This window comes from Heterocephalus glaber, unplaced genomic scaffold (assembly GCF_053883595.1).
Source record: "Heterocephalus glaber isolate CG9 unplaced genomic scaffold, H.glaber_assembly_v1.0 deba00001472, whole genome shotgun sequence".
NCBI lineage: Eukaryota > Metazoa > Chordata > Mammalia > Rodentia > Bathyergidae > Heterocephalus > Heterocephalus glaber.
Window position 1 is genome coordinate 9,212,947 of NW_028258315.1, and position 25,652 is coordinate 9,238,598.

Here is a 25,652-nt window from a genome sequence, read left to right on the forward strand (position 1 = left end):
GATCTCTTCACATATGTATCATTTTGATGATAGCTGTGTATAAACTATTTTTATTTATATATGGTAAAATGTTCTAGTTGTGAGCTACAAAATATCACATAAAGTGTGTTTCTACAGTTAGATACAAAGTTTGTATTTCTTATTGATCACAATAGAGGAGTTGCTATATTTACCTGTTGGTACTTTTCATGTTTTATAGAAAGGCGTGCATTTCTGGGTTCAGCCTACCAAAATATGCTCTGACTATGTGCATGCATACATACACATTAGGTTTGAATGTATAGCTATATTTGTATTTATATACAAATGCCAAAATAATTTTCCAAATGAGTGCAACTACATTTTGATAACTGGAGATTGATACTGTACTTAGAACAAAGAATCTAAATTTGGTTCAAGGTTGAGTTCCTTTAGTAGATGAGAGCAAGCCAAAAAGTGACGCACTATTACTGTGGTCTGCGGCAGCCATGCATGACAGAGAGGGGCAATGCCCCAAGGAGGGAGAGCTTCACACCATGCACTGAGACATCTGGACCCGCGTTATGGTTTAGATCTAGTGTCCTGTAAAAGGTTCGTGTATTCAGAGGTGGGCTTTTGGAAGGTAATCGGATCATGCCAGTGCTTTTATTCATCTGGAGTTCAGAACTAAATGTACTATGAGGAGGTGGGACCTGGTTGGAAGAGGCAGGTCGCTGGGGGCAGAATGTCTCCCTTCCCATCCCTCCTGGTTCCTGGCTACTACGATGAAGTATCTGTTCCTCCACCGTGCCCTCTTGCCATCCTGTTTCTGCCGAGGAGCTGGCCAACCATAGATTGAAACCTCAACTTATCAAGGAAAGAAAAAATAGATGCTGAAGTTGCTAAGAACAAAGGTAAGAATAAATCTTCTTTCCCAGAAATTATGACTAAGAAAAAAAGAAATATATGCTATTTTTGCTATGGCACCTCCAACTCCCAAAGTTATGGTCACTGTGTATGAGAAATGCTTAGGTAAGATAGGAAAGGCATTAAATTATAGGATTTGGTGCTATCCATAATTTCAGGCATCCATTGGTAATCTTGGAACATATTATTTGTGGATAAAGAGGTGCTACTGTAGATACTGAGAAAAGGCTAGCTGAGTACATTTCTCTAACGCGCCTCTTCAACATCACTTTATCTAAACTTTCTCATTCAAAATCCAAGAAAAATAATTATTTTTACAATAGTAAGGAAGCTTATGCATCACTGGACTTAGCTCTGCTTCAGATCTCAAGTCAACATCTTACTAGTCTAATAATTGCAGGTAAGCTACTCATTGGAAACAGAAAAATAATGTGAGTCTGGGATAAAACTATTAATACAAAGGATATGATATAGTGTGCTGCATATAATGAGCATTCAGTAAATGTTAGGTATTATTTATTTTAAACATCAAAAACAACCTTTCTCTCTGCATGGTATTGTTTCTTTTTAAAGATTAAAATATCTCTTATTTTCTCCCTTGTTATTGCCAAATGGAGAGAATGTAAATATATGAGATTGCTGGGGAGACTTGGCAGTCTTTTCATATTTACTTGGCCTGTTAAATGCAAATCCAATTTGAGTACATCTCATGAAGAATATGATTTGTTACCTGAATAAGTCTGTGCCAATGGATCAGATCTACTTAAAGTGTTTCTCTTACAGCTGTGTGTATGACTGGTGATTTACTCAATGTACTTTGCTTGGGATCCTATTTTTATCTGTTAGTTTGCTTGGCATTTATGTTGTGACTGTGGTGGTTAAAGTTTTTCTTATTATATGTGTACCTGTGTGGATCATATTGTGACCCTTGGATCTATACACCCCTGTGTACCAAACCCAAGAATTCATTGAGGTGTTAGACTGTAGATAGCCTAAGAAAAGACAACAAAATAAGATAACATAAATATAATCTATAATTCAGTGATAAAGAACTACAAAAGGGACAATAAGTATATGCATTAAAATACTTCAAATTAGAGAAGGCGAATTGGCTCTATATTGGTGATATACAGAAAGAAAATGGATTTATAGTACGGCATAAAAGCAGTAAGCTGAATTCCCTGGTAGACTGACTTATTGAAATATTTTTGTGAATGAAACTGATGTAAGAAAAATTACACAGTAAGTAAGTAGCAGAGTTAAGATTTAAATCCAGTTCACTGAAAAGTCCCTGAATATATTCATGTCACATGATTCCATTTTATAAAAATGATAGAATGTCTTTACCACTTGAAAATCTTGGAAAAAATGGAACAAACACATCTTTCATAAAGCTTATCTTTGCAAGATAAGTGAATGTGGAAAATTTTGTTTATATTAATTATAGTGACAGATGTTGATATTAAAATATGTCAAATTTATTTAAACCATCCTAGTAACAGTATAGCAGCCTACTTTGAACACTTCATTGTCAAAAATCTAATGTATTTTATGTACAGTCCTTTCTGACAAAAAGGGAAATCACTCAGTATTCCCTGTTCAAGAACCTTAAATTGCTCATTACTTACTGAAAAATGAATAATGAATATTGATTTAATAATCTAGTCATTGGACAACTTTACAATCATCCATTCAGTCAATAAATATTCACCAAGTGCTACATATTAATATAATTAAAGAGCAAATTAGAGATTTTTTTTTAAAGTAAAAAATCCATGACTTCCAGGAAATTACTTTTCTAACTACCTCTTTCCTTCAGGGATCACCAAGTCCTAGGGAACAATGGTTTGGGTGTTTATCCATAGCTTCTAATATGGTGCTGCTTGCAGAATGCACCTTCAGTATTTTTAATAAACAAATTAAATAGATTTTATATAAGTATAAAATCTTGTCACTAGGAAGAACCTAAAAGTCCTAGTGCTAGTATATGCTCTGCTATAAAATATCTTTGGGAATTACAATGAAAGATTTCTCTTCTCTTGCAGAGTCAGAATATACTTTAGTATATCAAAAATTCTTGTAATTTCTACCATCAAGAACTTCCTAGCATTCATGAACTATTTACCACAGAACTATTCAGAAGGAGGATACCATTTGATAGCACCTTTTAATTCATTGGTATATATTTTAATAAATGTTGATATTAACATTTTGTACTTAATTCTAAAACGAATACTTCCTGCTTAATAGTCAAAAATTTAAAAATAACATCTTAGGGAATTTTGTAGTATACTTGAAATTTGTGTAAGAATGGAAAAATGTAATTTGATGACTTTATGGTGGAAAAGTGGACTGGAGACCATTCTTTCAGTTCCTGGTACTGATACTGTACTTGACAGAAGAGCTGGGAGGAGGTAGTCAGGACATGATCTCACAGCTCCCAATGTTTTTCAGTTGTTCTTTGTTTCCACTGCTTGATTAGCTACTTTTTGAATTCCCTTTTATGTATGAAAGAGTCCGTCTTCTCTTTATGGAACCATGTTATGTGGTATTTCAACACCTCCCCAATGTAACCTTTAACTTAGGATGGATCAAGTGTTTGTAAAGTGAAGGAGATTTAATATGTCTCAGATTACAAACACAGGACTATAGTGTGACACAGTCCAGTATATAGAAACTTTATGTCATATTTAGGAATGGAGAGCAAAGCTTTTATAAAATCTATTATCAATTATCTACAATTTCCTCAAAGCAGATATCTGAGCTAGGCTTGCCAAAGTATTTTTCTAGCCAAATGTTTATCAATATACACTGCACTGTTCAAAGATGGCGTCCCTAAATAGCCCATTTCCTTCTCGCATTCCATTTGGTACACCAGATGTTTTGGCTTTTATTTGTTGAAGAGTGTGTGGAGTTCCCATATGTCCTTTTAAAAAATTGTGGCTTTTAAAAATAAAGCTTTCTTTCTAAATGGAAGCGAGCCATAGGTAAAGTCTGACATGTGTTATTACCCAGAATGTCTGCTGCTGTGGATACATTTCTAGGATTTATTTGTAAAACACTTAATTGAAGACACTGTTCTTGATTTTCCCATTAATTTTAAAGGAAGGGTGGGTTACAATATTTCCTTAATTTTGCAGAGAAAAAAATGGAGTTCCTGTGGAAATTACAAAACTTGACTTTTGTCAATCAAGTAGTCAGGGACAAAGCTAAGTTTAGAATCCCAACACTCTTTTGTCTTCTAATACATCCATTTTGATCCACTGTGAGCAGTAGAGGTCCCAATTCACTTTACTTCTAATTTCCTATTTTCAAACCCCATTGCATCTGAATTTACAGTGACCTTAACCATGCTTACTTCACTGAATGAAATAATCTCTTTTCTTTCAACTAAATAACTTTTTTGTAAAAGGAATTTTTTTGTGTTTTGTTTCTTTTAATGGGTCTTCTCTTCAAACTTGCATTTTATTTCTCTAGGAGTAAGAAGGATCTCAGGAAATGAGGTTCACTCTAGCTCCTTATACAGTAGTTGTGTTGATCAGCTTTTCAGTTGCTGGACAAAACGCCTGATGTACAGATTTTAAGAAAAGAAAGATTTATTTTGGCTCACAAATTCAGTAGTTTTGGTATGTGCTTGGCTGGCTCCAAGGCAAACATGGAAGAACCGCGTGGAGGAGGAAAGCTGATCAACTTTTGGCATGTGGGAAGCATCAAGCAGTTGGACAGTTTGACAGGAAGGGGCCAGGTATCAGATATGGTGCCCAGAGTGATGCACCATGATCTGCTTCCTCCAAGTGGTTGTCACTCCTCATAACCCATTCAGCTATGAACTTGTCAATGGAATAAGCCATTGACCAGGATAGTGTCCTCACAATCCAGTCTCTTCCCCAGAGGTCTCTTAATCCAGGCATGCTGACGTTCAAGATGAGCTGTGTGACACAGTAATTCCTTGAAGAATATGTTCCAAGGCCAAGACTCCCAGGGGATGCCTAAAATAATGCATGTATGTAGCGGAAAGATATCTTTCCGCTACATACATACCTATTATGAAGTTTAATTTAGAAATCAGACACAATAAGAGACTAAGAACAATAACAAGAATATAGAATAAATATAAGAATAATAAAATTACTATTATCACTAATGTTGCATTTTGAACCACTTATTATTAAGTGAAATAAAAGCTTCTTTACACAATCATTCAGATACCCTGACAGTCAGTTTGATAACTGATACTGCTAGTAAGTGAAAAATGTTAAGGTAGCATTTATAGCATGAATACACTGACAAAGGGATTATTTTTGTTCCCAACAGATTGGAATGGAAGAGTACAAGATGTCAGCACACTACTAAAAATGTTGCTCAATTTCAAACATTTGAATCATTTACTTCTGGAACTTGCCTTTGAATATTTTTGGTATATAATAATTGACAGCAGATAACTGAAAACTACATAAAATGAAACTATAGATGAGAGGGGCAACTATAATTTCCTCACCAGGAAAAACATGGAAGAACAAAAAAATAACCATTTCTAATCATGAAAACCTTGATAAGAAGCACTCCAATTTTAAGTCCAGGAGTAAAACCTGTGCACACATAGGAATGATGGTACCTAGTGTGAAAGTTTTATGAGTTCGTGTTGTCTGCTTTAAACACTAAAAACAGTTTTCCAGACTTTGTATCATTGTGGACTGAGTTCCTACTATGCATATGTGCAATTCCCTTTAAAATTTTTAGTTAATAAGACCTCCAATCTCACATGGTTCCATTAAAGGACTCGATATCACTGCCACTGGTACCAAAAAAACTTAACAAATTTAAAGAAAAGAACTTTGCATTTCATGTAAACTTCCATGGTATTTCATTTCTTTCTTATCTAAGATTTTTGTCTTAAATTAGAGTTATTAACTTACACATCTCCTCTTCTGACACTAATTTCCTTGGAATCAAATGTAAGTATTATCATCTCTTGACATTCATTAAGTATCTAACACTATGTTTTTTATGTAGTTACAGTTTGTTATTTAATTGTTTAAAAAGGATGGCCACTGATACCACCTGATCATTTTGTTAAAGTTAATACTGAATATACTAACTAAGACAATTAAACAAGGAAATTAAACACAAGAAGATAGAAGCAAAACTATCATCATTATTTTTCGGATAATTTTATCTACTCAGAACACCCAATAGAGGCACCCAAAATAACTGAAAAAAATAAAATCAAAACAGAAACTTGAGACCATACTTTTAAGAGAACTAAATCAGACACACGTTTAAATATCATATTGTTTCTCTTGTGTAAGAAACTGAAAGTGCAAATAAGGATCAAAATGGATGATCAATATTGGAAAACAGGAAGAAAATGTTCAAATGGGAAGGGGAAAAAGGGAGGGAGAAGGGTGAAGGGAAGGAAAGGAAAAGAAAAGAAAGAAGAGAAGGAAAAAATGGAAACAAAGCTTTTGTAAATAAGGAGGGGAAGAGGGGTTGAAACAAGGGGAGGGAATGGGGAAAACATTTCAGTACAATTAATGAAAGGTTAACTTAAAAAATCAATAGCCTTCCTATAAAAAATCACTGTGGAGGAGAAGTTCATAATAGCAGCAAAACATAAAATCCCTTGAGAAAAATTTAACAAAAATTTACAACGTCTATGTGAAGAAATTTTATCATTCACTTTAAAACATTTAAAAATTTTGAATAAGTAGAACTATTTCCTTTAAGAAAATAAAACTAGCCTATAACATAAATAATACTCCCTAACATAACATAAATGTAATTTAAAAGTCATTGTTTATTTGTGGTAGTGGGGATTGAACCAGGGCCTTTGCACTGAGCTATATCCCCAGCCCTTTTTAATTTTTTTTTTTTATTGTGAGGCAAGGTTTCACTGAGTCCCTAAATTGCTCAGTCTGAGCTGGAACCTGTGATCTTACTGCCTCAGCCTTCCTAAGTGCTGGAGTTACAGGCATGCACCACCATGTCAGGCTTGCATTTTAATCCTGTAGTGTTGGGTGAGAGGCTCCCAAGGTCCCTACATGAGAAACTTAGAAGGAGACCATGCCTCCGTTACATGACTCTCGGCAACAGGAAAGGAGACTTACCCACTTGGAGAATTCCCTGTCCTTTTCTTGCTATTGGAAACCCAGCAGTTGTCTTCAGAGACACATTCACTCACTCTGGCAGTGCTGACTAGAGAGTCAGCTCCTTCATCTACTTCCGGGGAACATACAGGCTCTGCAGGGGATGCAGAGGAACACACTCTTAGGGGTGCCTGGCTGAGTGATGCTAATAAAAATGTATGTTCTCCTAGCTTTTATAACTCAAGGACTTTCATTGAAATAACCAACCAACCAACCACTTCTTATTAATGAGAAAAATAACTACCCCTTCTTGGACTTAGAATAAATGTCCACTTCTGTGACATGTACATTCTTCTGCTACTCAGGATTTGTGCATCAGTGTAAATGTATGGAGAAGGTGAGCGGATTATATGAACATGGGATGTGTGTGTATTATAATACGGTGTTGTAATCATATCTGTGCTACTAACTCACTAATTTTTGTTATCATAACTCCTTCCACTGATTTCAAACTCAGAGAGAAAAAGAGGCATTTCCCTGCCTTTAAATTTTCCCTGTGACATTCTTCAACTATAATTATGTCATGTTACACTCTGCCATATCACTTTGTGCTGTATGATACCAATCGGGGACTTGGCTGAGGAGTTGAATTATTTCCCTTGTTCAATTAGTTTGAAATTTCTAATCCAAGATTAGTTAATTAATCTTTTCAGACTTTCATTCTAATCACAAGTCTACTGTAGAAATCAAGATATCATATAATCATGAGCAGGCCTCTAATACAGTTAATTCCTTATCCATAAATGGATCTTCAGCAAGCCCAAGTTTTTCAGTGTTTTTTTTTGTTTAGTTTTGCCATTCTAAATTAATTATAATCGATAGTATTTCAATTACTAAATTCATTTTGTTTTGAAACAAAAAAGTTGCCTTCACTCTTAGGTTGATTTTTAATTCATCCTTTAATATTTTTATTATCACTGGCTTTTGAAAGAATTTCAGCTCATAATGACAAAGATGAGCTACACTATGAAACATGCTGAAAAATAGTACAAGGACTTTGAATGTGCCTAAGTAATTCAAACAATATTATGTATTAATTTGAATCTATTTTAATCATCTTTTCATCAAAAGTAACTTTTTTACTATACTTTTGCATGTTAATAACAACTTTAAGTTTCCGTAAATAATTAGTTGTAGGATTTCTAATTACCTTGAATTTCATTTAGCCTTTGAAATGTATCCTTAAATATTAGTTTGTTCTATTTGACCCCCATATGGTTGAAACTTCTTCCGTAAATATTCCTTTGAATTAAACTGAACAAAATAGGAACACATTTCTCCCACTGAGTCATTATTTTTAAAGCCTTGCATTGGGTGCATCTTGCTTCCTCTCTGGTGAAGTCAAAGTGTTACAGTTAACAAAGTGTTGCAGTTACCAATAGTCCAGGTTATTGTGTATAACAAGGAAAGAACTGCCAAGCATGCACCTCCTAGTGAATAGTAGTAGTTGCATTTTTTTTTTGCTTAAATTCTTTTATTGGTACATTTTAGGTATACAATACGTTTACATTTATCATTGGGTACTTGTACCAGTACATGATGTATCTTGGTTCTTATTTTTTCCTCATTACCTGTGAGCCCTTCACCCCTCCACCCTTCCCTGTTTACACACTTCATTTCCTTTTTTTTTTCTCATAATTTTTCCTTTCCATTCTTCCCTTTCCCCATCTCCTCCCACCACCCTTACCCCTTTGGACCTTTTCCTATTTCAAAGTATCAATTATTAGTTACTAATCCTTTTAATCCTTTTTTACACTCTCAGTTTCTCACACTAGAGAAACTATTAGGTATTTACACATGTGTGCCTTATTTATGTCACTTAAGAGTGTGGCCTCAATATGCATCCATTTAGCTATAAATGACTCTAGTTTCTCATTCTTCATGGCTGAGTAGTACTCCATTTTATTAAAAAAAAACACATCTTCTTTATCCAGTTTCCAGTTGATGGGCTGTTGGGCTGTTTCCAATCTTTAGCTATTACAAACTGTGCTGCTATAGACATGGGTACACATATATCTCTGTGGTATGATTCTTTTAATTCTTTTGGGAAAATACCCAGCAGGGGAATAGCTGGGTCAAATGGGACCTCCAGCCCTAGTTCTTTGAGGTTTCTCCATACTGACTTCTACAGTGGTTACACAAGTCTGCACTCCCCCCAACAATGGAGAAGGGTTCCTTCTCTCAACAACCACACCAGCATTTGTTGTTGGCTGATTTCTTGATAGCAGCCATTCTTTCTGGGGTGAGGTGGAATCTCAGTGTTGTTTTCATCTGCATCTCTCGAATGACCAGTGATGTTGAGCATTTTTTCATATGTTTATTTGCAGCTTTTACTTCTTTGTCTGAGAAATGTCTGTTCATTTCAGATGCCCATTTTTGAACTGGGTCTTTGAATTTGGGGGGGTCTGATTTTTTTTCAGTTCTTTATAGATTCGAGATAGTAGCCCTTTGTTTGAGTTACAGCTGCTAAAAATTTTTTCCACATTGTAGATTGTCTGTTAGCTCTGTTGATGGTTTCTCTTGCAGTGCAGAAGTTTTTTAATAAGATGAAATCCCAGTTGTTGATTCTTTCTGCTAGTTCCCGTGCTACTGAGGTTTTGTTCATAAAGTCTTTTCCTATGCCAATATCTTCAGGAGTTCTACCTAACTTATCTTCCAGAAAGTTTAGTGTTTCTGTCTTAATTTAGATCTTTAATCCACTTCTATCTTAGTTTAGTGCATGGTGATAGATATGGGTCTAGTTTTAATCTCTGACAGGTTGAAATCCAGTTTTTCCAACACCATTTATTAAATAGGCTATCTTGCCTCCAATGAGGGTGGTTGGCTCCTTTGTCAAAGATGAGTTGGCTAAGTGTGTCTGGAGTTGTTTCTGCATCTTCTAATCTAGTCCACTGATCCTTGGGTCTGTTTCTTTGCCAGTACCATGCTGTCTTTATCACAGTAGCTCTGTAGTATAGCTTCAAGTTGGGTATTGTGATACCCCCAGCCATGTCTCTGTTGCCCAGAATTGCTTTTGCTATTCTAGGTCTCTTCTGGTTCCAAATGAATTTTTGGATTGTTTTCTCTAGCTCTGTGAAGTATATTTTTGGAATTTCAATCGCCATTGCATTAAATCTATATAGCAGTTTTGGAAGTATGGCCATTTTCACTATATTGAGTCTTGCTATCCAGGAACAAGGGATGTCTTTCCATTTTCTTATATCCTCCTCAATCTCCTTTTTCAGGGTGCTGTAGTTCTCAATGTAGAGGTCTTTTGCTTCCTTTGTTAGACTGATTCCTAGATATTTCATGTTTTTGGATGCTTTTGTAAAAGGAATTGTTTCCCTAATTTCTCTCTCAGTGAGTCTGCTATTTGTGTACAAGAAGGCTATTGTTTTTTGAGTGTTGACCTTATATCCAGCTACTCTACTGAATCTGTCAATTAAGTCTAGAAGTCTTTTGGTAGAGTTTTTTGGGTCTTCTATGTAAATTATCATATCATCAGTGAATAATGACAGTTTAACTTCTTCCTTTCCTATCTTTATTCCTTTTATTTCTTTCTCTTTTCTAATTGCTGTGGCTAATGTTCCAGAACTATATTGAACAGGAGTGGTGATAGTGGGCATCCTTGTCTTATTCCTGATTTTAGCGTGAAAGTTTTCAGTTTTTGACCATTTAGTGTGATGTTGGCTGTTGGTTTCTCATAGATAGCCTTAATCAGGTTGAGATAAAGACCTTCTATTCCAATTTTCTGTAGGATTTTTATCATGAATGGGTGTTGGGTTTTGTCGAATGCCATTTCTGCATCAATTGAGATGATCATATGGTTTTTGTCCTTGACTCTGTTAATATAGTGTATTATATTTATTGATTTACGAATGTTGAACCATCCTTGCATCCCTGGGATAAATCCAACTTGGTCAGGGTGTATGATCTTCTTGATGACCCTCTTTATTCTGTTTGGCAGTATCTTGTTGACGATTTTTGCATCTATGTTCATTAAGGAGATTGGCCTGTAGTTCTCTTTTGGGGTTGGGTCTTTCCCTGGTTTTGGAATCAAAGTCACACTTGCTTCCAGGAATGAGTTTGGAAGCCTTGCTTCCCTTTCAGTTTCCTTGATGACTTTAAAGAGTAATGGCATTAGTTCTTCTTTAAATGTTTTGTAGAATTCAGCAGTGAAGCCATCAGGACCTGGGCTTTTCTTTGTTGGTAAATATTTTATTACATTTTCAATTTCACTCATTGTAATTGGAGTGTTTAGAATTTCTATATCTTCTTCATTTAACTTTGGCAATTCGTATGTATCTAGGAATCTGTCCATTTCTTCTGTGTTTTCCATTTTATTAGAGTACAGATTCTTGAAGTAGGTATTGATGATACTCTGGATTTCTGCTGGTTCTTTTGTGACTTCCCCTTTTTCATTCTTAATTGCATGGATTTGAGTCTTTTCTTTCCTTTTTTTGATAAGGCTGGCTAAAGGTTTATCAATTTTATTTATTCCTACAAAAACCAACTCTTTGATTCATTAATTTTTTGTATCGTTCTCTTAGTCTCCATTGCATTGATTTCTGCTCTGATCTTTATAATTTCCTCTCTTGTGTGGGCTTTGCGTTTGTTATTCTCTTCTTTTTCTAGGAGTCTGAGGTTCTGCCTTAGGTTATTTATCTGAGTTCTCTCTGTTTTCCTAATATGGGCATTCACTGCTATAAATTTCCTGCATAGAATTGCTTTCATTGTGTCCCATAGATTCCTGTATGTTTTACTTGCATTATCATTTACTTGTAGAAACTGTCTAATTTCTTCTTTAATTTCCTCTGTGACCCATTGGTTGTTCAGGAGGGTGTTATTCAATTTCCAGGTGTTTGTGGGAGTTTTGCAGTTTCTCATGTGATTGATCTCCAATTTTATTGCACTATGGTCTGATAATATACAGGGGGTAATTTCAATTCAGTAGTTGCATTTATTGAAGATCACAGGACAGTAGCAAGAAAAGGCAGAAGAACGAGGAACCCAGGAAGAGGAACTCTCAAAGACCTTCCACAAAACTCTGGCTCCCAGCTTATTAAAAGGTCAGACACCTCTAATTTCAGGTGTCTCTCACTGTGGTCAAACATCTCTGACTCAGGTGCCTACCATTTTGTCTTTCACTGGCGTTGGAACTAATGATCTGTGACCTCAGGAATCAGGACTTCTAACCTTAAACATATTTCACCAGGGTGGTGCCAAGCCCACAGATGAATGAAGGGAATGGAGCGGCTCATTCAGCTCCTGTAACTGTATCAAAAGTATGATTCACATCTATGTTGTGTGGACATCTGTGTCCATCAAGTTCTAATTCAACACACAGAGGATTTTCCTTTATTGAGTTCTCCTTTTGAGCATCTATTGTTGTGGCAAAGCAGAACAGCTCAGTGATACATCCAAGTGTTACAGCTCTGTGTTATAGCTACAGCAATTTAAAGACTCAAGAATCTAAAATTTACTCAAAGAGATTAAAAAAACAAAAGCTTTTATTAGCCGGCTGGCTCAGCGGAGTTTGCCCAATCCAAATTCTGAGCCCTGAGTTGTAGTGACTCTGTTTATGTACACTTGGGGAAAGGAAGTTGAGAGGAATCTTTTAGGGCGGAGACATAGCTAGAAGCAGGAAATTTAGGTAAAAACATCAGATACTAACATTTACATTATTTGAAAAAAAACACTTCTGATACATTGAGTAGGTAAATCCTGTAGCACAAACATCATAGAACATTTTGATACATTGGATGGGAACACCATACAGCCCAAATGGTTACACTTCTGGGACAGAGCATCTTATGGGAAAAAAAATGGGGACAGGGCAAAGGTCTGTCTAATTGTGGATTATTGCTTCATCGCTATGAGTGAGCACCTTGCTTTTATTATTATAATCCTTTCAATAGCCCTCTGACTCTACACGTGTTTTCCCATTTTATCCATGAATAAACTGAGATTCCAATAAGTGTATATATTCCCTCAACATCTCCTGGATGACACCCAATAGAGGCAGAATTTGAATCTAAATCTTTCTTGCGCTAATATCTGTGATTGTTCTTCCTAATGCACTAATCTCCAAGAATTGAAATCCCAGCTGGAGCCCATTTCTACCAGCATGTTGTTTAGGGTCCTATCTTTTGGTCTTATTTTGAGAATGGATTAATACTCAGGTTTCTTGTAGGCCCACACCTCTGAATACTCCAAACCAAATCTACCCTGTCAATCCTAACCATATAAGACCAGACCTAATGTGGTTTATCAACAGCAAAATAAAATTTTAAAGTCCCTTTGTGTCTATGTAGTGACAGTCAGATGAGCTGCACTCTGACTCCCAACCCCCCTGCATTTCACAGTTTCCAATACCTGGTCCAAATGGTGGGGCTGAAGTTTCTTCAAGGTTGCTGCCAATTAGAATTTTAGGTCATCCCAAGCTTCACACTTGGGCAAGTTCACAGACACCTTCTAGCCAGTACTCTGGCATACTGTATATTAACAAGATATCGATACAGTGCAAACACTGTTGTGGGATTCATCATTTGGTAAATCCTCCACCGTCTGCAGTTTTACAGAGCCATTTAATTAGCAATTTTACAACCTCCTCTCTTCTCATTAAATTAATTAATAATTAAGTTCAAATATAGGCATCTTTAATGTCATAATTATATTTCAGTTTTATGGTCACTGGAGTTTAGCTCATTAGGGGAGGCACTCATAAACCACATCCCTGTTTAGTGGCTGAAGCACATGGATGTCACCAGGCTGATTTCGGTTGATATTTTAATTTCTCTGTTTCTGGAAGAGCACTACTGTGTTGTAGAGAGAAATTCTAGCCTTTGTCCTCTGTGAACATAAAATAACTATCATAGCAGCAACATCAATGAATTTAATACAACACATGCATCATGTGTTTCTCAGTCCTATTGGTTTTCTATAGTCTCCCTGGAATATTTTTGTAACATTAGTCCTCAGTATGCTTTCTGATTGGGTCAAGCCCTCCCACCTTCACATTTGACATTAGGCACAAAGTAACCATGTCAAGGAATGGTGACTGATGTCATCTCATTGACTTTATGATTTACTAAGGCACTAATGGCATTTCACACAATATGGTAGGCTGTCCATTACTTTAGATGGAGTGGATTTATTTCAGTCATTATCACTGATTAAACCAGCTTAGTTGAAGAGGCAAAACAAAATTTGCCTTTGAAATTGTTCTTATTTAATTTTGTTCGGCTTCACGTAACCCAGGACAGTGCTAATTATTCCTTGATGGAGCTCATATTTCTAATGTAATTCATATGCAAATCCTAATTTAATTCATATGGGAATGTTTGTATTTCTTGTCTCATTTAAGGCAAGAACACAAACACAGAATTAGAACTGTTTGGAAATGAAAACTTTATGCTGCCTTTTTCAACCTGGCTTTGATTTGCTATGCTTTGTTGTTCCTGTAGCAGAACTTAACCACTTTTGAAGGTTAAGATGCCTGTGAGGCTGCAGTTTAGGTGATAAAAACTATCTTAACACTTTCAAAGAATTTGCAGATATTTTGAAGGTGCAAATTGGGTTCCAAATGCTAACAAAAGTTTTACCATTTAAACCTTTACTCAAGTTTACTCTAAAAAATGTTGTTAGGAATCTTAAGAATCCTAAAATCACAATCTTACTAAACTATATGATAGAAAAATATCATAATTATTTGACTATTGTTTATATCAGGTTGTCATGAAGATAAAATAAAGATAAAGCAGATCTCAAATTGATAATCTTTTTAAAAACTGCCAGTGGATTTTTATGAGTATGAGGAGTCTACAGTATTGTAAGTGACACCTTTGGAGATTCATGATCTAAGCCACGCTGTAGTTCAAAAAAAAAAAAAAAGAGAGAGCTGAGTGTGGTAGGTGAAAATCTGTAATCCCAGCACTGAGGAGGCTGAGTCTGGAGAACGGTGAGTTTGAGCCAACTGGACTACATAGCAAAATCCTGTCTCAAAAACAATTAAATTAAATTTTAAAATGCAGTAGATTGAACTCATCATTCAAGTAAAAATTATCAGCTTGCTGCAAGATCAAGATCTGATAGAGATACTAACATATTCCACGTACAGTCCAGAGTAACTACTGTACCAGAAGACCGTAAGGCAAAGAGATGTCAGGGGAAGCCACTTTTTAAGGAACCGAGTGAGAAAATGAAAGCAGCAAAGGAGTGGAAATGGCAGTGTGATTGACAGGATGGCTGGTGAGGCATGGACAGTCACTTTGTCCTCCCGGAACATTCTAAGCTCAGAGACCTACAAAGGCCCTTTGCACTTCGCAGGTCTGATCTGGCTTTTGCTCTGTGCAGCATGTGTGCACATTCCTGGCCTCTCCTCTCGGTATGTCTGAAAGATTCTCTTGTTCCCAAGCAGTATTTCTATATTGTGTTTCAGCCAGAATTTCCAGACTAAAGGATAGCTAACTAATATATCTGAGTACCAACAGGAAAAGAAATCTCAGATAAAGGAGTCAAGATGGCCAGGAAAAAGTGAAGTGGCTTCTTTCTTGTTACTCATCCACAAGATACCGCTTTGCAAGGTTTTTCACATGAGCCCAAGGAAGCCGTGATGTTTTGCTCTAAAAGGATTATAAACTGTAGAAGGCCATAGGCAATTAATGACTTGCTTCCATTTTGTTATCTGATCATATTTGCACTGCAGTCAAAAAAGGACTTTTGAAGTCATAGCATCCTCACACAGACTGACTTTGTAATATCTAGGTCATAATTATACTTGCATTAAATATGCGCATACACATACACACACATCATGCCAACATTAGAGCTGTCCGAAACTATTTTCAATAATTGATTTGCCGTTTAATTGAACAGCATGACTGACTAACATAGCTCATTACTTTACTCATTAGTTAATTATCGAAGAAAGTAGGACAAGTCAATAAAATGGAAGGCTGTAAATTCCAATACTAATTAGCACCATTTCCTTAGAGACATATTTAAGGGCAGATTGGCTACCTGAATGTCCTAGGACCTTGTAGATGAAGGAGAAGGGTAGAGGCCCATAAATCTAGATGGAAGCCAAGATACTAGACAGTAACCAGACATACAGACTTGCACTTAGCTGCTGATGACGCCACTATCTTCACTGAAACACGTAAGTGGATAGGAAATGGCTTTTAGGAGAAAAGAAGAGCCCTCATTAAATATCCTTTGAAATGACTTACAAAGCAAACTTGGATTGCTTTTTCTTTTAAAAGAATGTTTCCTCCTGTGGTGTGCACATCCAGTTTATGGACATTATCATAGTAAATGACATTTATATGTAGATGTCTTATAAGTTAATTCTCCCTTCAGTACAAGCTTATCAGAGGGAGAAGTCCTTTTCCAAGACAGCAAATACTTCTTTTTGACTCATAAGAAAAAGGTAGCCCTTTCTGCTTATTCAATCCACATTAACCTCACGTGAACAAGAGCTGTTACTGGGTATCCATCATCCAATAAGATATATGAACATGTCACACACAAGCACACGCACAAACACACACACACACATAAGTCTATGTAGATTGTTATCTAACTTTATCTAAAGACTGCTTCTTTCTTATGACAAAAAAAAAAAAACTGGACTCAACATTGCCTGTATAAAATTCCTTGAAAAAGTCTTCCATCTATTAAGAACTCCATATTCTCTCATTCACATGGTAGTGACAATAACACTTACACTGCAAGCTGTTAAGACGCTGGGAAGAAATAATATACAGTTTGTTCTTGCATAGTGTTTGCCACAGGGCCTAACGTGATTCTTCATAGCTTGTCCTGGATAAGACTCCTAGCTAGCCTACCTCTACCAGGCTACCACGTGGTGGCCCAGAAACAGAGATCTATGTGGCCACAACACAAAAGCATTCTGAACCAAGGGCTTCTGTCCATGGACATATTTTTCTACATGCCCACAATTTCTGGGCTAGGTGAGCATATTGCGAAAGTGTGCTGATGATATCCTATGACCTGTGCCCAAGGCGAGCTCACTTAGTGAGGAAGGGTTATCCACTGCCTGGCTACAGTGGATGACATCTTTGGCAGAGCACTCCTGGTAAGGGATGGTCAATTAATCTTACATTAACCTTGATCACTTTGACTTTCAGTCTTTCAAAGGTTGCTCAGGTTTTTTTTGGCATGTGCTATGCTTATATAGGAAGTAATGGAGCACATATTTGTACTTTGATTTTATGCTTAAAAGAAGCTATAAAGGAAGAATTTTCAGCATTCGTACAGTCTGTGAAATTCCCAAGTAGGGTCAAATAAATGCACTCAGAGTAGACATAACTATTAACTTTTCTTTAGAAGAAATAATTAAATTTGCAATATTTATATGTATGCATGTTGTCAATTAAAGATAGAACTATGACTGAATTTTACCTGTCCCAATTTTTATTTTTCTTTTCACAATCATACATATTCATAGAATATTATATCTATAAGGACATATAACATTGTCAAATCAACTGTCTTGGTTCAGAAAAGGAAATGAAACTGGGTGATGAAATGCCAATTTCCTTATTTCTAAAAACTGTTAAAGCTGCTTTTTAGGAAATGGGCTGTCTTAGTCACCGTTCCATCTTTAGGAAAATATACCTGATACCTACACCTTTAAGGAGGTGAGGTATGTTTTTTGGCTCACAGTTTGAGGCTTCAGTCCATGGTAGGGTGGTTCAAGGTAGAAACATTGTGGGAGAAGTGGATGGTGGATGAAAACAGCTCAATCATGGTGTCCAGAAGACAGAGAGGAGGGGAAGGACCAGAGAGGAAGGGACCAGGATCCACATGTTATCCCCAAGGAACCCCTCCGCCCTCATGACCCAGTTCCTCCCACCTCCAAATAGAGCTAGGAACAGGTCTCATCAATGAGGTTAGTATCCTCACAACCCAATCATCTCTCCAGGAATCTCTTAATCCAGGCAAGTTGACAATCAAGATTAACCACCAGACAGGTGTAGAACCCTAAAACTTGACTTAAAATGACTTTGAAAGCCTGGCAGAACCAGTAGTCTTCAACCAGTGAGTAGAACCTGAGGAACACAACAAGACCTCTTGGACAGGCTCAAAATGAAGGTCATGGTCAATAACTGCAGGAGGGACCAAAGTTATTCACATGTTCCATATGGACTTGTTTGATGAGTACAAACTAGTCCACCAAGACTTCTCATTAAAACCATTCCATGCCCTATTTCCCCCTAACTTGGGCAGCTTAAATTCTCTCACGTTGATACTAGCAGGGAAACAAATGTAAGTTTGCTTGCTGTCTCCTTTTCACTTGGCCTTCAGGAAAGCACTTTCCTTTTGCAACAACCAGTACCATAGGATTTGCTTCCTTGTGCATGGGGCAGTGAGCCCTTGATTAGTGACAGAAATGCAAACTTTAAGAGGTTTTTCAACCTGTGCAGACCCTGTGACTAGATGTTCCAGAGTTTGGTTTAGATTCTGGATCTGTTTACCTTATCTTCCCATGCATTTGTCCTAGGCCACATCCTCTTTCCCTAGGAATTCACCTTCATCTCAGTCTTCTTTCTTATTTGCTAGATCCTATGTTATTTGTGATCCCCAAGGAGCCACCCCTCCCACTTCCTCTAACTATGCCCACCTCCAAGTAGATCATTCAAACCTCTACAGGAAGCCTGGATCCAGTTATTCATAGCAATGCTGGATCCAAAAGTGAGAAGGAGAAAAGTTTTCATCATTTAAATAAAAAGCTACATGTTCCTAGGATTCACTACATGTATTTCCAACAGCTTACTTCCAGGTAAATATCAGCGTTCATCAATGAGGCTTCCTAGTTTGTGCAAGAACAGATAATGGGTGAGAACAGCTGAAGAAAACCTCCTAAGATTTATCTCTTAAGATTTATCTATTTATTAAGATTTAAGATTTATCTCTTAAGATTTATTTATAAAGCTATATGTGCTATTCTTTGAACTACCTTTACACCGGGTTTCCAACTCTATATTCAATCCAGGTACCCATCACTTCCAGTGTTCTTATCAGGTTACATTTCTCATGGCCACAAAAAGCTCCAGGTACTCACTTCCCTGAGCCAGTGTTCATCCCAGGTGCTCTATAGGAAATTCACTTGCCTTCCAGCCCCATTGCTCTAAATCCTCTTCAGCCAGATATGAAACATTTGGAACACCACACCCATGAGGAAACCATCATGGCTCTCCAGGACTCAGCAGTTAATCAACTCTTTGATTACATAAATCACTTTTAGTCGATTGATTCTTTGAGCTCATAAAGCACTTGGTTATTATTGAAATCTACATCCCAGAGCATTTTACTTGCCCTTCTCCCCTGTCCAGATCTTGGTGTTTCTACAAGTATCCTCTTCTTGTTTACCTAAATGTTTAACACAGAATCTGATGCACAACTTAATTCATGACAAGCATTATTTGAATGAATGAATGAATGAATAAAAAAGTGAAAAGATATTGAATGGATATTTTGAAAGTTTTGTTTATTAAAAACACTATTCAAAATTTTAAGACCACTGTAAGACTCTATAAAGTAAGCATAAATTTTAACATATTTAGAGAAAAATTTTTCAAGTTTTTTCCTTTATATTTGGAAACATAATTCTTTTGTATGCACCTGAAAATATTTTTGTTTATAATTTTCTATGATTTATTATTAAGAACAAATTAAAGAAACATTACTTTAAATAAATCTTGTAATAAACCTCAAGTTAAATGCAAAGGAAAAATCACATCTTATTTTTCCTTGACATATGATAGCTACGCTTGGCATTATTCTCAAGCCACAAGCAATGATTTTTTTTTAAACATGTTTTATAAGTATAGTATTAAGCCAAGCTTCTCTAAAGATTATGCAGGGAGTTTTTATCAGCACTTTTGAGAATCAAGCCTCAGGTGCTAATAAATGAAGGTTGAGATTTAAGGGGAAAATGTGGTGGGACAGTTTCATGAAAGGCTCCTGGTTAAAACAGAAAAAAACACCTCTAATGATTTTAGTGAAGGGGTTTTTAAATACTTATACACTCTTGTAAGAACATTTGAAAAATTATGTACATTCCAGAAGAAAATGATTAAATGACCTATACCAAATAAAACCAACCCAATAGATACTAATGAGCGAGTTGCAGTTCTACTACTAAATACTCCGTTTAGGATATGAATAAATGCAAGCACAGGGAATCTGGGTGTTTTAACAAGCGGCACCAGTTGAAGAAGCAACATATTCCAAAACTTAAATTCTTGCCTGATATAAATTGCTCTGCAAAGTCTTCCCAGAATTCCTAAGAGGAAAAGGAAACCAGTGAGGAAATACTCCAGAAACAGTCCCTGGCCTAGTATGTTTTGATTTACGATTTTTTGACCTTACAAAGGTGCTGCAGTAGATGCACTAAATAGAAACTATTCTGCAAATTTTGGATTTGGATCTTTTCCCAAATGAGTTATATGCAGCGCAGTCTTCTCTCTTAATGCTGGGCAGCAGCAGCAAGCGCAGCTCCCAGCCAGCCCCACGGTCACAGGGGAAGGGACCAACACTCTACAGCATACCCCGTGCGAAGAGAGGCTGTTGCATACTTTGGAAGGAGGGGTTAAATGCATTTTCAGTTGTGATATTTTCCATTTGCTATGGTTTTATTAGGAGGTAACCCCATCATAAATCAGGGAATATCTATGTATTCATTGGAGATCTTACATGGAAGGACTTATGGGATGGCACATCACACAAGAAACTTGAAACACAATGGATTACTATAATTACATGAATGTTGACTTAAATCTAAAATTAAAATTGAATGCTACTCTACTTTAAAATTTTTTTAAGGTCGATAATGCAACTATTTTTAAAGTGAAAATCAGATTAGGCAACTCATGTCATGAAACAATTATTTGCATGTTTATTTCCATTGGAGTAACTAAATGCATGCATTTAGCAGTTAAGTTATTGATTTAATAGAACAAATGAATTATCACAAGTATTTTTACAGAGTGACGTTTAAATACATATAATAAAGAAAGTCCATTCTGAGCACAGATATTTGTATAAATTTGGACCCATGAATTTTAACCTTAAGAAAATGTTTTATTTCCATAATAGCTGCTCTTATTGCAATTCTAATTCTTATTATTTTCCCTTATTCTTATAGAATATATGGAAGCCTACTCAATGAGCATAACAATTGCATTTGAAGTGTATTTTCAGAGCTTTATATGAAATAAAAAACTCTTATTAAATCTTAACCCCTGTTACCTTCCATGTTTCTCCCTATTCTTTGTCATCTGAAATAACTTCTTTCATTTTTTGGAGAAAAATTAAACAAGCATGGGTTGAGAGAGAGAAATAAGATAGGTGTATAAAGAAAATAGATACTAGCTTTGTTCTCCCACATATCATAATTCATATATTCTCCCACATATTCATAATACATCTTCACTTCGCAAAAGTGAAGATGTAGGCATGAAAACATTTATTCTGATTTTTTCCTTACTTTCACTGTGGGAAAACAAGGTAATGTGCAATTTCTTATTTTATGTATCTGAAGTGTACAATGCAATGGCATTAATTACATTCACATTGTCAAGATACCTTCATCACCGTCTATTTCTGAAACCATTTCACCATTTTTGTTTTTCTAAAACAAAAACTCTTTACCCAATACTCTGCCATTCTTCCCTTCTCCTAGCTCCTGGGAGACTTGAATCTATTTTTAGTATTTATGAATTTTCTTAGGGTGTAGCTCAACTGTAGAGCATTTTCCTAGCATACATGAGGCACTAGATTTGATTTGCAATAACTGCAAAAAAAAGTTTGCTCATTCTGGATTTTTCATGAATTATACAACATATATATGTTCTTTTGTGTCCTGCATATTTTCAAGGTTTGCTTATGTTATAGCATGGGTCAGAATTTCATTCCTTTTAAAGCCTGGATAATTTTCCATTGTATATGTCTAACACAATTTCTTGATTTATTCATCTGTTGATGGAGACCGGAATTGTTGTTACCTTTTTTCAAGTGAATAATTCTCCAATGAAGGTTGGAATCAAGCATCTCTTTGAATTTCAATGTTTTATTATGTAAGTATATTAATTAATTATATAACTAATTATATTAGTAATTATATTTATATTATAATATTAATATATGTTATTTTAAGTGGAGTTTCTGAGTTATATGATCATTGCATGTTTAGCTTTTGATGAGACCATTAAATGGTTTTCCATAGTGACTGTACTTTTTTACATGCTTACTAGCAATGACAGAGAGTTCTTATTTCCCTGCATCCTTCCTAAAATTTTTTATCTCCCCATTTTTAAAAATTCAAACTCAGATAGTACATGGATGTAGTATGAACTGTGTTATATTATGGTGTTTGGTTTTGATTTTCATTTACCTAATAACTATGATTGAAGATCTTTTTTGTACTTACTATATATTTGGTACTTTCTATATCTTTTCTATATCTTTGGAGAAATGTTTACTCAAGTCCTTTGTTAGTTTTAAAAATTGGGTTCTTCCTGTTTTCATGAAGAGCTGTAAAAGCCCTTTTAGTTTCTGGATATTTAACTCTTGCCATTTCTAAGAGTTTAATATGTGCAAATATTTTCTCCCATTTTCAGGTTGTCTATTCACTTTCTGATTTTACAGCAAAACAACATCAATTTGTTCAACTCATTAAATTCTCTTAATTTGAAAAATCATGCTTTATGTTATTACTTTACTTTTAATGAATCTCTCATTTCCATTCATTTGAGCAGGTAAATATTAATTGTGTCTGTATCAGGAAGTGAGAATACAAGGATTAAAACAGGACATAGTCCTGACCTCAAGGAGATTAAAATTTTAGAACGTCATAAATTTATAAGCAACTTGTTTAACATGAGGAATAATCAGTAACATAGATTCTGTATTGCAGCTAATATTTGCAGAAATGGACCTAAATCTGTAATTACCAAATATGGAAGCAGAGTCACAGAAAGAGCACGGGAGGGAAGTTGAAATAAATAAATACATCTCTGCCATGCAATCACTCTTTAAACATGGTCAAGTTCACCAAAACCTGAGGCACTCTACTTTCCTCAGCTGTGAAATTGGGGTGCTTATTTCTATTCTTATCTTGCATCAAATGAGATGAAAGGTGTGAACACATTTTGGGATTTTAAGGGTGCTATGCAAATGTAAGTCCTATTATTACTGTGTTCTTGTGCACCAATTACTCGGCATCATAATCGTTGGTAATAATCATTAAGAGGCATCATTAGAAATATGGGCATGTCTGTAAGATTATGTGCAGCCTTTGTGTTTGTGTACATAGTGCATCTGTATACATGGGTACATTAGTAAGTGCATTTATTTTTTTCTCAATCAAATTACGCATTTGTCTTCCAGTAAATGCTATTAAATTGCTGACTTTCTGTATCCATAGCCTTTTTCACCAGTGCAGGACTCGGGTATTTCTGTCATAGTTGGTGTAAAAGATGCAGGTTGGAACTGTTCTGGTTTGGTTTGAGTGGTTCTCATTTCGAAACTGGGCCCTCAGGCCTCAGCAGCCTTTAATCAGCTGTAACTGGAGTGAGGCTGTCAGCCCTTGCTTGTACCCTGTCAGCTTTAGTACCATTCAGAACATCCCTGATAAATGTGCAGTACAAATTTAACAGTCGACCTGTGAGAAAGAAAGACCAAAGATCTCTCAAGTGTTGGAAGAAACTTTCTTTAGCCATGTCATGAAAAATCCATGGGCTACAAATTCCAGTAGTGATAAAATAGAAATTGGTGAAATAGGAATAGACACACTGGGAAACATAGTTAATTTGGCATATCCGCCGGATTTTGATCATATACAAGCCCATAGGAAAAAAGAAAGAGAAAGGAAAATAAGGCATACATGGGAAAGTCAGAGACAAGATGGAATGTCAGAACACGATTTCTCTGATTTTCTCCTTGAGTTGCAAGAAGCTGTCTTCTTCTAATAGAAAGTGTGTGGTCTAAGTGAAGAGAATCCCTACGATAACTTGGAAATACACAGTTGTCCTTGAATTGCACATTTATTACTTACTCTCTATGTGAAATCAAGAGAAGCTCTTGGAGTGTTAAAGCCTCTCATCTGTAAAGTAAGGATGAGTGATTTTGATGTCACAGAGTTCTTGAGAAGATAAAAGCAATAATATCAAACTTTATAAACTGTAAACATCCTACAATATCTGGCAAAGTTAATGCTAAGTAATTTGCTGCTATCCTGAAAGGTAACCATAAACTGACTAAAAGGAAACTTTCATTTCCCTAAGAACACTAATACTAAAGATGGGCTTATGATGAGCTGCCTAAATAAAGTGTTCCATCTGCACTTATATTCTCTTACAATAGGCGTAGTCAAGTTCAATTAGCTTGATTCTTGTATCACAGTTATGTTCATTCTTTACTCAGTGACCTGTTGGAATGAGAGGAAGGGATATTTTAAAACTGTTTGCATGTTTATTTGTTTTGTGACACTGAAGATGAAATCTGGGACTTCTAACTGAGTTACATCCCCAGCACTTTTTATTTTTTTATTTTGACACAATCTTGCTAACCTACCCAGATGGAACTTGAACTTGCAATTCTCCTGCCTCAGCCTCCCGAGTAGCTAGAATATCAGGTATCTGCCACCATGCCTGGCGACATTTTTAAACATTTAAAGAAGATTTCCCAGAATGTATAACATGAAATATTATTCGTGTGAAAAAAATTTTCATAATAAAATAAATAAGTTTAATAAATGTGACACATTATCTCCCCAGGGGAAATTTACAATACATTTTAGAACATCAAGTGCTCCAAGGAATTCAAGGAAACCTGTTTAACATTTTAGAGTTACTCTCCAGCTTGAATTGTACATCCTAAAATCTCTGGAAATAGGGTGAGAATGTGTAATTTTAAGCTAGAAGTGGTCAAGTGAAGTAGATTTCCATTCCAATCTTGATTTTTCACTTATTAGCTCTGTGACTTTAGCAAGTTTCTAAAATGCTCTGTTTCTGATTCCTCATATTTAAATACAGGTAACAACAGTAATTTCAAAGCTCATCTATTAATAAGATAATAAATGCAAGTAATATAACCAGCAAAAGTGCTTAATATATGTAAAATATCATTATTATTGTTGCAAATCCCACATTTCATTTACCAGAGTTGTTTTGTCTAGTAATGAACACCTTTCTCTCCTTCTCTCTCTCTGTCCCTCATGCATCCAAAAGTCTATTGAATCATCTACTAAGTGTGAATAGGATTCTTCTTAAAATCCTACATATTCAGGGCTGGGGATTTAGCTCAGTGGCACCACGCCTGCCTCACAAGCACAAGGTCCTGAGTTCAATCCCTGGTACCGCAAAAAAAAAAAAAAAAATCCTACATATTCATATAAAATCTTTAGAGTCATAATCATATTAATTTTGAAATGAAATACTGAGGATGAATGAAAAGATCATAAGGAAGAAACAAGATATAATGGGTAGCCAATTAAAACTAGACATCCTGAATCGGGTGACCTGGTCATGAATCACCATTTCCATTTGCTGTGTGATCCAAGCAAGAGACTAACATACTAAATCCATTTCAGTGAAAGCAATTGTATGACAAGTA

At 35.7% G+C, this 25,652-nt stretch overlaps 1 protein-coding gene across 1 annotated transcript in view; it reads left to right on the forward strand.

The window, feature by feature from the left end:
• Positions 1-464: 464 nt before the first annotated feature.
• Positions 465-25,652, forward strand: part of LOC147826179 (uncharacterized) — an 86,623-nt gene continuing 61,435 nt past the window's right edge. Inside the window, exon 1 of the mRNA XM_087181754.1 lies at positions 465-872. Coding sequence (XP_087037880.1) covers positions 849-872 — 24 coding nt within the window. The 5' untranslated portion in view covers positions 465-848. The remainder of the gene's footprint in view (positions 873-25,652) is intronic.